Source organism: Pseudopipra pipra, chromosome 3 (genome assembly GCF_036250125.1).
Source record: "Pseudopipra pipra isolate bDixPip1 chromosome 3, bDixPip1.hap1, whole genome shotgun sequence".
NCBI lineage: Eukaryota > Metazoa > Chordata > Aves > Passeriformes > Pipridae > Pseudopipra > Pseudopipra pipra.
Genome location: NC_087551.1, coordinates 69,302,160 through 69,321,260, shown reverse-complemented (window position 1 = coordinate 69,321,260; position 19,101 = coordinate 69,302,160). Strand labels below are relative to the sequence as shown.

At 40.4% G+C, this 19,101-nt stretch overlaps 1 protein-coding gene across 4 annotated transcripts in view; it reads right to left on the bottom strand.

The window, feature by feature from the left end:
- FYN (FYN proto-oncogene, Src family tyrosine kinase) overlaps positions 1 to 19,101 on the bottom strand; it is a 143,945-nt gene that overhangs the window by 18,370 nt on the left and 106,474 nt on the right. For 2 of the 4 annotated variants that reach the window (XM_064649739.1, XM_064649740.1), the window contains 7 exons: positions 18,253 to 18,351; positions 17,050 to 17,153; positions 12,690 to 12,839; positions 9,315 to 9,479; positions 4,894 to 5,073; positions 3,072 to 3,148; positions 2,818 to 2,971 (listed from right to left, as the gene is read on the bottom strand). In XM_064649739.1, coding sequence (XP_064505809.1) covers positions 2,818 to 2,971; positions 3,072 to 3,148; positions 4,894 to 5,073; positions 9,315 to 9,479; positions 12,690 to 12,839; positions 17,050 to 17,153; positions 18,253 to 18,351 — 929 coding nt within the window. Of the gene's footprint in view, positions 1 to 2,817; positions 2,972 to 3,071; positions 3,149 to 4,893; positions 5,074 to 8,688; positions 8,845 to 9,314; positions 9,480 to 12,689; positions 12,840 to 17,049; positions 17,154 to 18,252; positions 18,352 to 19,101 lie in introns of all 4 variants that reach the window. The other 2 variants (XM_064649742.1, XM_064649741.1) reach the window with 2 other exon arrangements.

Here is a 19,101-nt window from a genome sequence, read left to right as displayed (position 1 = left end):
AGTAATACCCACACAGGTTCAGGAATCCTGCACTCTAGCCTGCTGGGGCTTAAAGCATCCCCATCTGTTTCCTTTCAAAATATTTAATCGAAGACAAAAGTGACAGTGGGGGAAGGGAGGAGGAGATCAAGTGAAGCTGGAGAAAACCACCTCTTCTCCACGCCAACAATGAGCTCTGTACTAACACATTTAAGCCAAGAGAAGGATGGCTGCTAAGGAGAGAGTGACTAGAGACTTTAATCTTTGGATTTTGCAAGGAAAAACATTTCCTTTCTCCCACAGGAGCTGCCAGTCTGGAGCACTCCCCATCCCCCTCCCCTCTGCTGGCCAGGCTCTCCCGTGTCAAAATTCCCACTGAAGCAGTAGTCAGCTAGATAAACAGAGCAGTCCCCAGATGCATCTCCTTGGAGGCTGAAGTAATAGGTCATGGGAAACAAGCATAGGCAACCATTTCCTTCTGATACTGTGGTCTCCACCAAGCAATGCTCAAACTAAAGTTTAACTAAACACACCACAACTGAATTGCACTTGAAAAAAAATAATCCAGTGCCACATTAAAAACCATGTTTCTTCCTCAATAAATTAAAGGTCTTAGGCTCACCTTGGCTGCCCAGCTGGCTTGGAAGCCAGGTTAATTGCAATGAAGCATAATTGACAATGTGCTACTTGGTCAGAAAAGCATCCCTTCCTAGAACAAGCTACCACTTAAGAAAGGGTCTAAAAGACATTAGTGAAAGTAGGAAAACCTTTCTACAGGAATGTTTGTGATTACAGCTCTTTGGGTCTCTCTTTTAATGAATTCTGTAGCTCTGAAGGACTTCAGCCTGACCCTGAGGACAGTGGAAGTAAGTATTGTCCGTTGCCCTCAAGTATGGGAAGGATAGATGACCTCTTCATACTAGCACCATGAGATGAAGCCAGGCAAACACAATTCAGATCTCCAGATCATCAGCAATGCATTTTAAAAGCCAAACTAATTGTCCCTTCTCAGACACTTTTTCCTCAATACAAGTGATTTCTGTCATGAAGGAAGGGCAGGAGATACCTATGGCTACACTCCCTCTCCTTGCCAGTCCTGGTGTTATGCTTTTCTCAGCTCAAAGTTTCCCCACCCCAAATCCAGTAATTTCTGTTGTCTTAAAAATTGAAGGTTCTCCTCAATATCAGTCAGGCAGGTTTTCACAGCTTTTTTAAAATGTGAAGAGAGTGAAACTGTTCTGAGAGATTTAAACCAGGAGGCAAACAGGTCATCAGAGGATTTTCTAGGGATCAGGAGTCCGAAAAGATCTGGCCAGAAGTAGGTCACATACTTGTCTATGAAAACAAATAATTAATCATGTAAAACTATACACTGGGTGGTTTCCAAAGGGAACAAAAGACATGGCAGCAAACCAGACAGAAATGGAGATAATGTAGGACACCATTTCAAAGCCATTTTGCAGACTGGATCTGTCTGCCTTGTTTAAGGAAAACTCTTCTTGTTTTACACAGGGGAAGAGCAAGCAGCCAGCTTTCTGTTTACCAGAGCCCCCAGACACTCTTATTTCTCTGGAGAGAATGATACAAGGCTATTTTTTTTCAAGCAAAAAGCAATTCCCACGCTCAGGCTGAAATCAATAGTGGTTAAGTCTCTGCATTAGTATCTGCCACAGGTACTTCAAGGACCCCATCAAAATAATCAGGCCTCACTGTCCAAATGCGAAGCAGGCAATTTTAGGGTGGATGCACCCTGTGGTCCACATCCCTGTGACTAGGTACTTCTGACAGCAGTTCAGAGGAGTGAGAACACCAAGAGAGCTGCTGCTGCTCCTAGGCCAAGGCAGTGCTGGAAACTCTCTGGCTCCTTCTGTCAACACTTACAGAAAAAGTTACAGAAAGAGGTGAGCTCTTTTCTAAGAATTAATGGCAAGATCTATGCTGAAACAGGGACTTTGCTCAAGAGAAGAAACAACAGGAAGGAGTAAATGTAGGTAATGAAGCACTTAGCCGACCTGTGATTTCTGGTGACATACAACAGGGTTTAGTGGGACCTTCCTTGGCTTTGGCACTGAAATGGATGGAGTGCTGTTTACCAACACATATTGAGCAAACACTAACAAAGTCCTGCCAGCAGAAAGAGAACAAAAATGTAGCTTTACAGCTTGGACCAACATCTGACAACTAAGCATGATTTGTAAAGAATAACTACAAAGAGCCTGTGTCATGACACACATGCTTTTTAAAAAAAGCTACAAAACTCTTTGATACATTTTCATAGTGTATCAGTGGTTGTCTATGCCTAGCACTCTGTGTGGCACTGGAAAATGGCACTTCTATTAAAAAAATGTTTTCAGTTCCCAAAGAAAACATAGTACTCTGAAAGGCAGCTCCATTGCATAGAGGCACAACTAGTTGACCTGTTCAAAATAAAGAAAATAAGAATAGCACAGCAATAATGATAGTTGTTAGTAAATACTAGAAGGCACATTATGAAAGAAATAGCTTACATAGACTTTTCTGGATTACCCCATTCAGACTTTCAAGGCTGGTAAGTAAAGTATCCTCTTTGTTATGGCACCATGAGGATCTTCATCTTTACTGTCACTTTACCAACTGTGCTCTCACTCATCATCTTTGTTTCATTTTTGTCAGTTTTTAAAGGGAAGACAACTAAATAAGAGATTCTCTTTGGGACATGCATTCAGTAATGAACTTCTGCCTAGGAGACCTCAGGATTTGCCAAACCCCAAAACATATGAGAGAGCTTTTCAAAGCCACATTCCATTCTTTCCCTGTCACAAGAATGACACTCAGTGCTACATCTGCCATTGTTTTTACCTTGTCTGGCTGTATATTCATTGTCTTCAATCAGTCTTGCCAATCCGAAGTCGGCAATCTTGCATATTAGGCCGTTTCCCACCAGAATGTTTGCAGACCGCAGATCTCTGTGTATGTAATTCATTCTCTCTATGTAGGCCATTCCTGCAGCCACCTGTGAGAAGCATGAGACACAATTGGTGCATTTAAAATGAACTCAGACATACAGGGGCTACAAAACATACATCTCAGTGCTCAATACTCTGAAGACAGACCTGGGCTGCCATGTCCACCAAGTTCGGTAACTTCAAAGCTCTTCCTTCTCCATCTTTTAAGAAATCTAGCAAACTCCCTGCAAATGCAGAGTTGACACAATAGAAAGATGTTAGGAAAACAATGGCAACTCATCAGGATGGAAGTGCAGCAATACATGCCATATTAAAGACAGCAGTGTTTCAAGTTTAAGAGACAGTTTAAAAAACCCCCATGATATTTTAGAATTCTATTATATTTGCTTTGCTCTTCTTTAAGGTTGTCTTGCAGAAGAATATGCCACTAGTACAAGGAGAGTTGCAGGGAAAAGAAACAACATTGTTTTTAGTCTTCCTGACCATTACTGAGAAAGCTGGTCTTTCTTAACTTTTCCAGTGCTCTTTAAAACTACATACTTGCTGCTCTCTAAAGGCCTCAGCTAGCTGAAAAGCAGCAGCTCAGTTCCAAGCCACACAAGCTATGGAAAAAGTCAGATCCCAGCTCAACCAGCTCCAAATGAAAGGTCGGCCTGAAGCCTGATAAGCCCAAAGGGGATAGCATTAGCAAAGGCTATTTTTCCTTAGAAATGAGTAGTGCTCCTTCTCTAGGTAACCCAGAGCTAAACACAGCATGAATCATTAATTTTAGAAGACTGCTAGGAAGACAAAGCAGACATGAAACGAAAGTAACTTCAGCAAAAACAATAAGGACACAGCCTTCCTGTGCAAAGGAAAACAAGGAGGTACCCTGTCACTTTAAATAAAATGCCTATAGCTTCCATCCCAATCTTGTATTCAAACAGAGAAGTGTGGCAGTCTCGCTTGATAAATTGTCAGCCTCAAGCTCAGATCCAAAGATGTAAAATGTTACCGTACAAACTAGTAAAGTAAGCCAAAATAAACCATGTACTTCAGAAGGATTTTGAAAAGTCTTCTTTTTTTTTTTAAAAGGGAAAAGGCATATGCTTGTCACCGACACATATGATTAAAGTGTGAGTTAGTCAGGGCTTGGAGGCCTCTGAGGAGGGAGGTGGGCAAGCACCTGCCAGGAAAATAAAAATCAACTCCAAACAGACTGAAAAAATGGACTTAAAATTTCAGAGTACATCCTCCAATGTACAATGAAACTTCCCTGTGAGAACTTATGTTTCCTATTTGGTTCATTTGCTTTTCCAAAACAAGCAGATTTTTTGCTCTGCTCTCAGTACCCCTGCTGGAGATCGGAGGAAGCAAAAAGTTTTCCTTTTCTCATTTTACATCATTACCAGTTAAGTAGCTTAAAGAAAGAGAGAAAGGAGAAGGGGAAAGGGAAAGGCAGAGAGGAGGGGAAAGAATAATATGTGCAAATCATGTATTAAAATGATAAATGGGGTGGACTGAAAATGAAGCTGTGATCTGAGAGCATGGTGCATGTGACAGAACTCAGGACTGCTAAATGAAGAGACAGAAATCCTAAGCTGACAAGTAAACACTGAAAGAAGATGCTGCAAGAACTCTCCTGTGCTGGAAAAAGCTAGGATCTTGGGAAGCAGCATGTAATATCATCAAACCTAGAAAATGCACATCTCCCCTTGTCAGTGAAGTTTGGATGCTGATGCTGTTAAAATCACTTATGCTGCACCAACTTCTCCCTTCCCCACCTAGTATAAATTTTCTTTGTGCATCAGGTTTTGGGCCCAATTCAGAGTGAAATTCATAATTCTTCTGAAGACAAAGGTGAATTTATTTTCCTGTTCTCACTCTCCTTCCTCACATGCTGTTCATGCACCACACTGCACCTCCGTCTGTATCCCCAAGAAGCATCAATAAAGAAAAAATATTATCGAGCCAGCAGCTCTGGCTTCACCTTTACTCATGTACTCCGTGACAATATAGATAGGCTCTTCAGATACCACAGCATAAAGTTGGACCAATTTGTCATGTTTTAGCTTCTTCATGATTTGGGCTTCCTCTAAGAAGGATTCTGGAGACATAGTGCCAGGCTTCAGGGTCTTGATAGCCACTTTAGTATTTCCATTCCACGTACCTACAAGCACAGACACTTAGTTAGATTAAATATCTTCTCCTCCTTTTTCTGCCTGATGCCCAATGTAACCAAGGAAAAACCAGCAAAGACATTTAATATAAGGGTTATTTTTTTAATTTGGTTTCCCATGTTGCCTTATCATTATATTCCTCCCATGCCTCCCTCATATTTTAGTTTTTTTCTTTATACTGAAAAATAATACTCCCATTGGCACTGGGTCACAATTGCTGTTGTCCTACTCAATGTTTCCACTGATCTCCACAGAAACCTCCTCTGAGTAAGAAATGTGGGACTGCTGAAACCCATCTTCATGTTATCTGCAGCAATTACTTGCTAACAAGTAATTGCTACAGACAACTACACAGTTCCAGTCACAGATTTAGACAACAAAAATGGTTAAAACCAGAACTTCTTATTTGCAAGACATTTTAACATTTTGGTTTTGTTCTGTCAGAGGAAAGAAAAATATTTTAAGAAAAATTCCCCAAAACCAAATCCTAAAGTGATTTGATTTTAGAAACACTTGTGTTTCCAAACTGAAATACAATTTTTTCCTTCCCCTCCTCATCTCCAGAAGCTGCTGATTGAAAATGAGGTGGTTCTTGTCTACTTGATCTTGTTCTTTACTTGTGGTCAGCACTGAAATGGACAAGTTGCATCATTTTTCAGTCATCAGCTACCAAGCCTTCTCTAACATCCAAAAGCCTGCACAAGGACTTTGAGAGAGTTGGGGAAAGCTGTCTCAGGGCATTTCACAAGAGATAAGGCTTCACTCAGGTATTTGCAAGGGGAAGAAGGAAGACTGGAAAGAACTGGAAAGAACAAAATCCCAGAAGACCTATTTATGATAACAGTGGGTTGGTTTTTTTTTTTGGCAACGGTGGGGGTGGGGGGCTAGGGGGGTAAGGGAAAGGAAGGAAAATTAAAATGGGTAGAAATACCACTTTTCTAGTGCCTTCTGGTTGTCTTTGCCCAGACTTGCCAGAACCCTGCTCCAGAGTCAGGGCTGAAATGGCTTTGAATGGGACCTGTGATCTGTTGATAGGGAGCTGCTGTGTAATAAGGGCAGAACAACACTAAATGACTTCAGGAATTAATCACATTGGGTAAAAATTACCCCTCTGCACTTAAGCATGAGTATAAGCAGAAAGCCTATAAAGTCCACAAAGGCTCTGTCATCAAAAAAGGTAACATGTAAAAAACCCGGTTTGTCTTCGCTAAAAGTACATGAACATTTAGCAGGGCTCAGCTGCTGCAGGGGAAATGGTTAAGCCAAAATAACTTCATTGTGAGCTTTTGCAACCTGCCAGAGCACAAAATGGGCTGGGTCCTTTCCTTTGCAAGTGCTCAGATCTCAGGTCCATCTTGTCTAGCTGAGGACAGGGGAGGAGCAGTGGAGGAGCTGCCGCTCCTGTGTCACGCATCACTTAAAGGGCAATCCCAAATGTCTGGGTGGGGGCTGGAGGCACATATTAGTCAAAACCATGCAGAGCAAGTTTGTTTTCATTATGCCTTGATTTTCTGCCGAGTGTCACTGTACTGTCAGCGAAGTAATGTCCTGAGCTACCACCTCCACTACCCCAGCACACTTCAGGAAGACTCTTGAGGTCTTAATTTCACTCAGTCCTCCAAATCAGAGCTGAAGCAGACTTTGCTTTAGTAACACTCCTATGTACGCAGGGAAGGATGAAGTTTTGCCTCCTAACTTCAACCACGGCGGCCAAAATCTTTTCTGATGGGTGACAGGGAGTGTGTTTTGTCTGCAGTCACTGAGGCTCTGGACCCCAGCATGCCGTCAGTCACAGCCACTCTACAGAGGCACCGCAAATTATACGAACCAGGAATAAAACCACAGTTTCATGGACACCAGTCTGGCATTAACAAACTAGGATTTTACCTGGTGTGTTAACAGGATTAACTGTGTACTATCTGTTTACATTGCCTTAATAAAAATTCCAGAATTCATTCTGTTACCATGAAGTGTTTTCAGCAGGTCTGTTTTTAAATACTCCTATGAATTTCTCTGGTTAAAAAAAGAAAATCAAGCAAAAATGTTAACTTATCCTCTCAGCCCAGATTAGAGTTTAAATTGTTAAGTTTTCTTGTTGTGGTTTGGTGTGTTTCTCTAATAGAAAATTAGCACGGACTTCCCTCTGAATTCCTCCCATATGTAGTTCATTACTACTTAATGTATTTTTTTATTAATTTTTACTGTGTTAATCTACTCCAGTTTGGTAATGCTTCAGGGCTGTTAACATCTTTTTATTATACATTAAGAAACATAATGTCATAATTGTAACAATAATTTTTGCATTTCTGACAGATATTTGGTACTGGTACTTGGCCCTTTATTTCCCAGAGCTGATTTTTTTTATTTTTTAAAATTTGTTCCTTTAACTGCTGTATCAGTTTAAGATCTACTGCACACAAAGCTGACCAGTAAGCATTATCATGAACTGGAAACTTGAGCATGCATTCAAGATGGAGAACAGGAAGGTGAAACTGCAGTTATCTGGAGATGCCAACAGAAAATGTATGCAGCTTTCTTCGCAACAGGTCAACTGTAATTCTGTGAGATTCTGTAACTTTCTATATTTCTAGTCTATAAATTCTATAGATTTCACAGACTTGCTGCCGTGCTCCTTGCTGTAATCTTGCAATGGGAAACAGCTGCAAGAACCAAGGAGAACTCATTGGCTTTACATACTTTTGTGTCACTGCAACAAAAAGTGGCCAAACTGCTCCACCAAATTTTTCTGAAGAAACAACACATAGTGATTCTTAATTTGAATTAGTAATTTTAAAGAGTCTCTACAGAATGCAATTTGGCACAAAAATTGAGCCACCTCTCATGAAATGGCCACTGTATTGTGTTTCAATGCTATGGCCATACTAAGATTTATGCACATTGTAATCTGCTATTGTTTTATACTCATTAAAAGAATGAGGCCCACAGGGGAGGGGACGGGGGTCAGTAAGTTTAGCTGGCAAGTGTGCAGGAAACAGAGTGTCAGTGGATTTGGAAAATGTCAATATTTCTGGACTTCAAAGTGGGAGTTCAGCTGGGCCCAGCAAGTTTTGCCTCTATTGTCCCTGCTCTCTATATTGAGTTACTGGGTTCTGCTGCAGATACAAATTTCAGACTTAAAGAAGTGGATGCATGGGAAAGCTAGCTCGACAATATCAATTTGCTGATACTTGTCATTATTTTTAAACTGGAAGAGTGGATGGAAGCATTTTCAGGGTCTGATCCCATCAGTGCTAAAACACATGATGAAAGAAAAATGTCTACTTACCAGATTAATTTCTGGTTAACAATTCTGCCTTAGAGGTTTATCATCATTCCTATTTTAATATCTAGCAATTGTGTAGTTACCCAAATAAACCCAATGCAATTAATGCAGTTTAATGCCCGAGCCTCTCATACCACTGTGTGCAAGTGAAAGGAACCTTCCCCATGGATTAATGTATTTACGTTTGACTGTTTCAGGCAATATAAACTAACATTTCATACTATTCTGATCTTTTAGCTTTAAGATCTCTACTTGAAATGTTTATTTCTGCCAAGAGGGCCTTAAAAGATCCATCCAAAGCAAAATATATTCTCTGCCTTACCACGCCACACTTCAGCGAAACACCCCTGACCAAGCTTCTGTTCCAGAAATAATGAATCACGTGCAACTTCCCATGCATCTTTAGCCAATCCAACAGTTTGTGGGGTATTATTCGTAGCAATCACAGTTAAGTTAAAACACAAACCATCAGCTTTCTCTATAGGAGAGGAAATTAATAAAAAAAACACACTTATAATCCAAAATTATGCATGCATTGAGAAAGATGGAAGGTGATTTGTTTTTGAGTTGCATTGAAGTTCATTTGCAAACACTGGGTTTTGGATACTCAGGGTAAGGACTTTTTTGTTAGCTTGCAGAAAAAGGCTTCTTGGTATGACTAACAGATTACTGTGTGAGCCTTGATTTATTATTAAGACAGAGGTAATTTGTCAAAATCAAAACCTTCCAAGAAAACATGGTATTTTAGTTTTCTTTTGCCATCAATTACAGTGAAAGTTGAAGATTAAAGAATTTCAAAGTCAAAGACATGATTCTAAAGCCATTTTTCCTAACATTTTGAGCATTACTAATTTTTTTTCTTGAGCATTAGAGTGTCCTACATTTTCACCTTCCATCTTGTAATCCCCACACAGAGAGCTATTTTAGAATAATTATTTTGCTCCATACCCATCCATACTTCCCCAAACTGCCCATTTCCCAGTCTCTTGATCAACTGTAGGGATTCTCGTGGAATTTCCCAGACATCTTTGGTTTTGACAGACAGATCAGTAAGCCTTGGCATTCCTTTATGACAGGGGACTACTAAGCGGCAGCAAAGACCTGCAGCTCTCTCTGATGGAGCCAGAAGTGAAGCCAACAGCAAAGGAGAGGAAAGAAAAAAAAGTGTGACATAAAACAAAAACAGTAAGCATAAAAACAATGCTACTCACAACAGCTGTTAGTTGCATACCACAAAGCATCCTGGAAGATTAGAAATTGAACACTGAAACATGTTCATTTGAGACAGAACAGGAAATATTTTAGTCTCTGCTTCCACAGCCTGAAATGGAAGGTGACTGCCAGTGCTTTCTCTCATGGACTCAGAATTTCCCTTCTCCCACAATGTTGCATTAAGACAACCTCATAAGAAACTGGTTCACCATAGTACAGTATACAAAAATTAAAAATTATCTGTAAATTACAAGCTGGATTGTTTCTGTGCTGAGCAAAAGAAGATTTTTTTTTCTGAAAATCACAGCAATGAAAATTTGCTGGACTTCTTGTATCCTGGGAAAAGGTATTTTCTATATTCTGCTCTGTGAAAAGGTGTTTTTGTAGGTGTCATGTAAAAGACTTTTCCTGACATTCTTTCTAGAGCAAACCTTTATTAGCATATGCAGCCAGTCCTACATCATTTGGGCAGGTTCATTATATTGTCTCTTGGAAAGCTTCACAGAGGACTGAACTGTGACAAAAGTCACACAAGATATTTTAGCAGGAGTAAAAACAATTACATATATATATAAAAACCCATATGTATACATACATATTGATGAGTAGTATATTACGCTGCACAAAGCAGACTACAATATAAAGCTTGCACAGCGAATTGTATCTTAAAACAGGTAAAGCAGAGCAGAACAAGGTGAGGAACTGCAATTGTATTTCAGACTCAAACATAGTCTGTATTCTTCTGTGCAAGATTTCTTTTCAGGCAAGTGAACAGTTTGTTTCAGCATCATAAGTTGGGCAAGCACTGAAGCTCCTTGCAACACCAAGCTCTACCTCATCAGCACAAATGTTGTGTAATGGTGGGGGAATCCCTACAGACACCCTGACTGTGGACCTTGTTGTGTGTCCTGTAGCAAGACAACAAAGATCACAAAACAGGGAAGATTAGCCAAACAGTTGACATGTCTTATTCCAAGATAATTCCAAACGGAACATTAGGATAGGGACTACTAAAAATACGGATTGTATCTTAAAAGCTTCCTTATGAGTTTGGACAGCTGCAAGAAGAAGCTGGAGGTTTTTAAGACCTCCTTCTTTTCTTTAATTTTAAAAAATAGCTTGGCATGCTGGTGCTCCAGTTAAGTCCAGATGGCACAAGAGCTTATGCTTGACAGGCCAGCTTTTTGGGATTGGGGGAATGGTGCTTCAACTTCGGACGTGCTGTTACTGGACTTCAGTCTGACATCAGGACACTCTGGGGATCTCAATATTTTTCATTTGTACATCTCACCTGTGAAAGCCCAGACATTGCAGTTAGCTTTATATCTAGGTGAGAAGGGGCTGGGATAAGAGGTGAGTATGGGTAATAAGGGTACTTGGCAGTGCAAAGAGAGCACAGTGCAGGAATGCCTGTGCTCTGTCTGCACAGAGGTCCACTTTGTACATCCAGCTCCTGACCTAGGACTGCTCACATGAGAACAAACTGCTCACTCCACCTGGGTAGCCTGGTTTCCAACTACCTGAACAGGAGGGGTCCTCCAGCCTGGACAGTTGTGGGATGAAGACTGAGGGTGGGTGGCCATGAAGGGTGTCCTGCCAACAAGGCACTGACTTACAGTCTCAGCAGTGGTTCTTCAGGAACCACGCTGATCTTTGCTGAATCATTTGGCATCTTTGAGCTCTCCCTAGAATTAAATCTGGGCACTCACAAGGCATTGTGGCTAATCTACCTCCCACAATTCAGAGTGCAAAGCAGGCAGTTAGAGGCAGCCTTTATGTTTCAAGTCAGCAGGGGCTTGTGTGGAGTGAGGGCTCCTCGTTCGCCTGGATCTGGGAGACAGCAGATGAAACCTCTAGAGTGTTGATCTGTACCATGCCTCCAGAGCTACCCTATCTGGATATTACTGATTATGCCTCTGTGTTGCACAAAAATGGCTGTTTCTAGATCTATTTGTTTCTGCATCTTTGCATGGAAAATATACCACCCAAATAAGTTGACCAGAGAAAACTAAAAGTTGACATATATCAACTGGTATAGTGGGGTTGAAAATTATCTTTCTTACATGTGAGTTTTTATGCCTCATTTAGCTTAAAGTAGAGTCACCAGAAACAACTAGAAGTTCTCCCTGGCAGCATGTACCCATCAGAAACTGGGTGGAGAAGACAGCCAGATGTCTAGTATGAATAGCATAAGAATACAGCAGACAGAATACAAAGAATACAGAAAAAATGCCCCACAGAGAAGTTGACTTCCCAAGTAAAAATTATGAAAAGTTTTTGAGCAGCAAGCATTTTGGGTCGTCTGTTAATATTATGAAAAGCTAAAGTAAAGGAAAAAAAAACAAAAAAGCAAAATAATTCAAAATACAAATTTCTGTTCAAAAAGAAGCATGGCAGTCTTCTGTGTAAGAACCAGTTGTCCTATGCAGGGGCTTAGGGGCCTTTAAAGTTGTATCTGTTGTACACTAATCACCAGTGACAGCAGGATGCATTTTTGGGTGGAATAGTGCATGCCACATTTTAATTACAGGAATTAAAAAAAAAAAAAAAGCTTGGTGGGTGGACATAAACAGTATGCACACAGAAACACCCACATTGCCTCATTTATTTTTAAAATTAGACCAATTACAATTTAAATGCTAATACTGTGCACATTGAACACAATTCAAGCAGGAAAATTTGACTCAGGTAATATATGCAAACCTTTTGGTCATTGCTTTCAGTGACAATTCCATAATGCAATTCCCTATTTGCTTTATTAGCAATAGTGTGCTGCAAAATGATACATATTAGCACTCATTTATTCACAGGGAATTCATGCTTTGAGATGTGCAAGTCAAGTTCAGTAATTCTGTTTGCTTAGAAGAAGGAGAGCAGACAAAACCTTTACCTCAGTAAGCGTTAGGTTTTAAAGGCTCTGCCACTACACTGTGAACAGCATTCAAAGCCATTTAGAACTGCAATGGGAAAGGCAAAATGGAAGATGCACTACAACAACCAAGACTCATAGCTCAAATGACTCTTTAGGGTATCTTACACATCTATCAGCTCAGCAGCAAACACTTTTGTTTTAAAATACTTCAGAGTGCCATGTATTATCTGAAAAATTACCTGAATAATGCTGAACCAGCTGCTGAAGAGTTTCAAATTGTGCCCGAGTTGTGATATAATATCCACCATTGTCAAGTTTACGAATCTTATAATGTTTGACATGATCTCCTTTCATATCATCCCAGTCTCGAATAGACAGGGAATAGGCACCTGTTCCAAGCAAAGGAGAAACCAAAAGTTGTAGTTAGCTTTTAGTCACAAAGATTTTGTTTCCTGGTCAGTTGTTACAAAGTGAAAGAGAAATTGCTTCCAAAAAATGCTTACCATACCCTGAAAAAGAACAGAATTATTTAACACAAGGAGATGAGTGTCAGAGAGATCTTAGGATGTTCACACCACGTTCCTTTCATGATGTTCTAGAAAGAAATTGGGACTTCTGGATAATCGAAAACTCACATTTTAACATTTACTGACTCAGGCTGCTAAATTTACTTTTTCTATTCTAAGTTTCAGGTTACACTGGAAATACTACACTTCATGTAAATGACAGTGGCTGGTAAATATCAAGTTTTCATAGGAAGCACTGGAGAAAATGTCTTCATACGTGCGTAGTATTGTTACCTAGATGGATACCAAACTTCTTTATAAGCATTAAACAACCAAATAAGCATACTTTGTACACCATAGTCTTCTGAAGGTGATACTAAATGAAGACTGTGAACCAGTAGATCTGCAAGAACTGCATGTTTAACTTCCCAAATCCATGCAGGGGCTTTAGAGCTTACTAGTGGGACTCAGATGCTGAAGCACAGGGATTAAGTGCCATGCGAGACGCCTCAGGACATGCTGCTTGGCAGTTTTCCCACAGGCTGTCACATTTTTCCATCCATGTTGATACCCTGAAGGCATTTCAAATGTCTCTGGATACTCACGACCAGGCAAAGGAACCTCAGTAGTTTTAGGTGTAATGGTAGCTTCTCTGCAGGTGGGCTATGGGCTTGATTTAGATGCCCACACATAAGCTTCTGGTGCTATTTGGGCAGCTGAATGCCAGCCTAGTTTCTATGAGTGTTATGGCACTGTGGTGTCTGTAGGCATGGGCACTTGAACAGAATCCCAGCTTTCTGCTGACTGTAAAAGGAGCTCAAGACACCTATGGAGGGCACTGCACATTCAGGTGTCTTACTTGAAGGACAATCCTATTCAACATATAGTGGCACACATGTTGGTTCTCTACGGTGTCAAAAGCAAAGCCACTTTTTACAGCATAATGCAGCTTCTGATCAAAATCATGGTCATTTCGAAGGCAGCGGAGAAGACAAATCTTCACTCATGGCTCAGGCAAATACTGTGTTTACTCAGAGGAATTCAGGCATTAAAAGGAAAAGAGGTAACTGGCAGCTGCAGAGATCTCAGGAAGGTCCTCCTTCCAGAGCCTCTGCTACTTTCACACGTAACCACGTCAGCTAAGTGCAGGAAAGAAAAACCACAAGCAGACAGTTTTGTACAATGTGAAAGGCGGCCCTGGTGTAAGATCTCTTTCCTGGATATCTCCTCAGGAAGAAGCTTCCTTGACCACATTAACTTGCAATAGGTTGCACTGGTGAGTGGCTCACTGCCGAGGGAGCTGTGGTGAGTAAAATGTCTTTACCCTGACTCCAAGGACTTCTCAAATTCCCTATTGTTTGCCTTCTATTTGGGAGGAAAAGAGCCAGCACTTAAACAGATGATTCTGGCTTAAGCGAATGGGAGGCACCCTTAAAGAAGTGACGGTGGGGTACTTTTTTTTATATTTTATTTCTATTTATTTATTTTGGTGGGGTTGGAACTAGATAATCTTTAAGATCCCTTCTAACTCAAGCCCTTCTGTGATTCTATGCCTTCTAAGCGTAGAAAAATACTCCTTGTTTAGGACAGTTTTCTGAGGTCATTACCGTTACTGAGTCAGTACACCTCAACTAGGAGTTCTCTCAACTCTTTTTCAACTAGGAGTTCAAAGCTTCTTGAGGATCTGCAAGCACGTATTGTGCATGCTTTGTACCACTACTCTGGGTTGTACATTGTCAGCTTCCTTTCAGAATTTTCCAGGCAGTGTTCTCCATGTCCACATTTGTGAGTTTTGATTCACTGGCAGCAGCTGTATTTTCTTTAGTCACGCTCCCTGCCTATCTGGTCACTCTTTTAGATTCTTTAGGAAAATGTAAACAGTCTGTGGCTCCAGGTCTGCAATCACAGCTGCGTGGGTGGCCCTCTGTGGACCCCCGCTGACCTCAGATCAAGTTGCAGGACTGGAGCATTAGTTCAAATCCAGACAAAAACAAGAACCAAGATGGATTTCATTATTCATTTATTTAGGCTGTTGGTTATTTATACTACATGTTATTATCTGATGATAAATTCAAATATAAGAGATATACATAATAAAAATTTGGGATAGAAACATGACATTACAATATATCATACTAATGAATTTTAAAAAAAACCCAAACCTAAAACCAGATAGCCTTGAAGAGTGGCTATTGAAACCAGGTGAAAGGTTATACAGACAAAAGCTGATGAAGTATCTGGGTAGTCAGGCATTGAAAAAATGAAAAGCCAGCTCCATCTGATTTATTTTGGAAGTAAGAAGAGAAGACAACCCTGATCAAGGGAGGTTAACTTCACGCTAAAATCATCTACAATGATACTTTTTAACATGATCCCGTATAATTTTATTATTGCTATTATTTAAAGCAGAAGGGACAATTCTAGGTCACAAAACAATTCCTGCCTCAAGCCCAAGACAACTAGCTGGAGTAAAGCATTTCAAGAAGACTAATGGCAGAACACACCATTTAAGGCCACCCAGCCAATTTTTTTCTCTCTCATGAACAACAAGCTTGCTGTTTTCTTCTAACAACATACTGAAACACAACAAGGATGAGAAAGGAAATAGGCATTTTTGACAAAAACCATGCATGTTTGGTTCTTTCCAATGGCTTTGAGGAAAACTTACCCTGAAGATGTAGAAAGCCTTAAGTTCAAATGCAGAGAAATGAAACTTGCTGCTCTAAGTCCATCCATGATGAATTACTCCATTTCCCCAATGCTTTTGTGTCTCCCAAGAACACGGAAAAAAGCCCTGATTTAGCTAAGTAAACAGCCCTGCAAAATATATCCCCTATCACAGTATAAAAAATGGGAAAACCCAACTAAACTGATAATGTGGTTTAGAGAAACAGTGTTGTGTTTGTTTTTAGGATCCATGGCTGCATATATGAGCGAGTTTTTAAACTTGGCACAGAGTGGAATAAAGACTTGTTCCTCACACACATCATAGCAACTGTTGGTGAAAAAAAACAGGTGGAGGCTATTTGCAGAAAAAGAGCAAGTTAGAGCCTGTCTTGCTCCTGGTAAGAGAGTGCCTCACTGCTCTGTGAAGCATGATTAAGTTGTGTGGTGACAAGAAATTGGCTGTCTGGAACAACAGCCTGTCTATTCAGATTTTGTATCAGAAACAGTCTTCAGAGTTATAGGCAGCAAAGGAAGAATCCAGTGACTACGAGAGTCAAAAATGTAAAACTTACAATTTTAGATGACAGTGCAGCATCTGAAGATAGATCGGGTAGAGGGGAAGTACTGCTTCTCTCCTTTAAACCCCTTAACTAGCCTGACTCCAGCACTTTGCATGCTAAGTCTAGCTGACAGTGTGCTCTGATCAAAGCACTGACAAGTCAGTGCTTTAAGCACATGAACCATCATTAGACTTCAGAACTTACATGGAATTAATTCCAGTGACTTATGCCTCCCACAGCTTTTGTTTTGGATTGCTGATTAATTGAGAAATGGCCAGGTTTGTTTTTACTTAGTTGCAGTTTTCTCCTCAATAGTTATATGAGTTAGAGAGATCTTTTCATATATGTGAAACTTTTGGAGAAGATGTTGACAGGCCTTGTGAACAAAATGTAAAAGCAAAAATAGCATCCATCAAGAAAACTGGAACTCCTTCAACATTTTTAGAGGGAAGGAGGAGAATACATCCTTCCACTTGACTTCAACAGAATAGATACAGTTGAACACTTTATGAATATATTAATTAGAAATATATTCAAGTTTTTTCCCTGTTAATATGTGAATTTGAAACTGCTACATATTTTTTTTTTCCTTTTCTTCCCCCACCAGCCAAGGATACAGAATTTCAAAGGATCACACTGTGTCACTTGCACTGCAGATACCATGGGTTGAGCATGACAGAGGTTGCACTTGGGTTGTTTGCTTTAAACACTCATTCTAAGACTTAAGATATCCAGACATCCACAAATACATGCAAGATGATTCTTATCCCTACCTTCATACCACTGAAAATGGTACGTCACACAGTTAGCACAATTTTTCTTGTTAATTGTCTCATTTGTTATCGGAATAACTTTGGCCAGCCTACCTTTGGTAGTTTCGCTTTCCCGGATCAGGAAGGTACCTCTGGGGTTTCCAAATGACAGCAGCTGCCTCTCGGCATCTTTTCGGCCGAGTTTGCCAAAGTACCACCTTAGGGAAGCATCAGAAATAGTAAGACAAATGCCACATAGCATTATTAATTAGTGTCACAGAACTCAAACATGGAGGATTATTTGTGGAAACGATGGTTACTCAAGTATAGTCAACCATTTTTGTCATACTGTGTCTCAGCATGGTGGAAAGCCAATGTGACAAACTGTGTAGTAAATGTTGCATATGTTATGCAGTAGCACTTCGCACTAAGCCTGTAATCAGTAGTTGCTGAGAATGCTTGCTTGGTATCCTACGAAAAAGGCAAGACTTGGACAAACAGAAACCAAGACTTGGTGGATGGAAGGAATAGACAAGGTAAAGGGCAGAAAACTGTGTGGCTGCTGAAGAGCAGTATTTTTACAGATGTTGCTATAAGCTACATATTTGACTTATACAGTGATGTATTAGTAACCAATATTTTTGTTGAAGCACATCTCTAAAACCTCAGCAGAAGGACCAGATGTAACCACTTTACTGTGGTTCTCTATGAGGCTTTCAGAGTTACTGCCTTTTTTCCTTCCTGCACCAAATGGGTTTTTTTGTTTCACAATCAACCTGAAGTGCAGACTACACCAGCGCCTGCTCAGCTGTATAAGCTCCTCCACTGTATCTCTTATTTTCGAAATAATATGGATACACACATCACTCATTTTCTTTGCATAGATATGTCCTCATTATGCTGCCTGCTGCATGTGTTGTAGGCATCCTACTATCGTAGGATTTGTATTTGTTGATGCAATGCGCCCTCTTTAATAGACATGCAGCTGACTTGCACACTAATTGACTCAAAATATTTTTACAAGTTGGTTCAGGAAAAGCAGGGGCACCTTCTGGTTAAAGCTTGAAATTAGTCAACACCTGAAAAAAGGAAGCAGACCTATGTTCCTTTAGGTTTTCTTCCTTTGTTTTGACATTGAAAAAGCACTGAGCTTGTGCTTCTTTTGTTACTAATTACCTAATTATTTATCAGTGCGGTTAAGAACTGGAATAAACATAATGTAAGTAATCTGAAAAATCACTGCAATCAATCAAAACCAACTCCTCACACCTACTTATACAGCACTAATGGGTCTTTACAACAAAAAAGAAAACATACTCCTCTGCTTGGATGGAATCAACTGGAGCCACATAATTACTGGGAATGTAACCAGTTTCGCCTGTTGTCAAGGAACGGGCCTCCCACCAGTCTCCTTCCCTGCAGAAACAGAGGTGAGGAGAAGTGAGAGTGAGGCACAGCTGTAAAGACAATGATCTGACTTTGTTAACTGTGTGGCATAAGAAGCCACAGCAACTCATCTCTTTATCACCAGCATGCTTCCAAGACTGCTGTTCACATCTAAACCCAAATAATAAACATATTTCTTTATACCTGTAATTATTTCAGCAGTGATTAGTAGTGTAGCCTTCCAAATGTAGCATAATGGCATAAAGAGGCATAACAGCCCAGTAAAATCAGGTTTGTGCAGGCTGGATTTGGACTAGAATACTGAAAACTGTCTCCATGGCAATTATTTTAATACAGACCCTTGAGAGAGCTTATAGGAAAATTGCCAAGATGAATACTGTGTGCTGGTTTTGGCTGGGATAGAGTTAATTTTCTTCATAGTAGCTGGTATGGGACTATGGTTTGGATTTGTGCTGGAAACACTGTTGATAAGGCAGGGATGTTTTAGTTACTGCTGAGCAGAATTTACACAGCATCAAGGCCTCCTGTCTCTCACCCCACCACATCAGCGAGGAGGCTGGGAGTGCACAAGGGGTTAGGAGGGGACACAGCCGGGCCACCTGACCCCAACTGATGACAGGAATATTTCATACCATATGGTGCTCTACTCAGCATATAAAGCTGGGAAAAGAAGAAGGAAGAGGTGGGATATTCAGAGTGATGGTGCTTGTCTTCCGAAGTCACTATCATGAGTGATGGAGCCCTGCTTTCCTGGAGAAT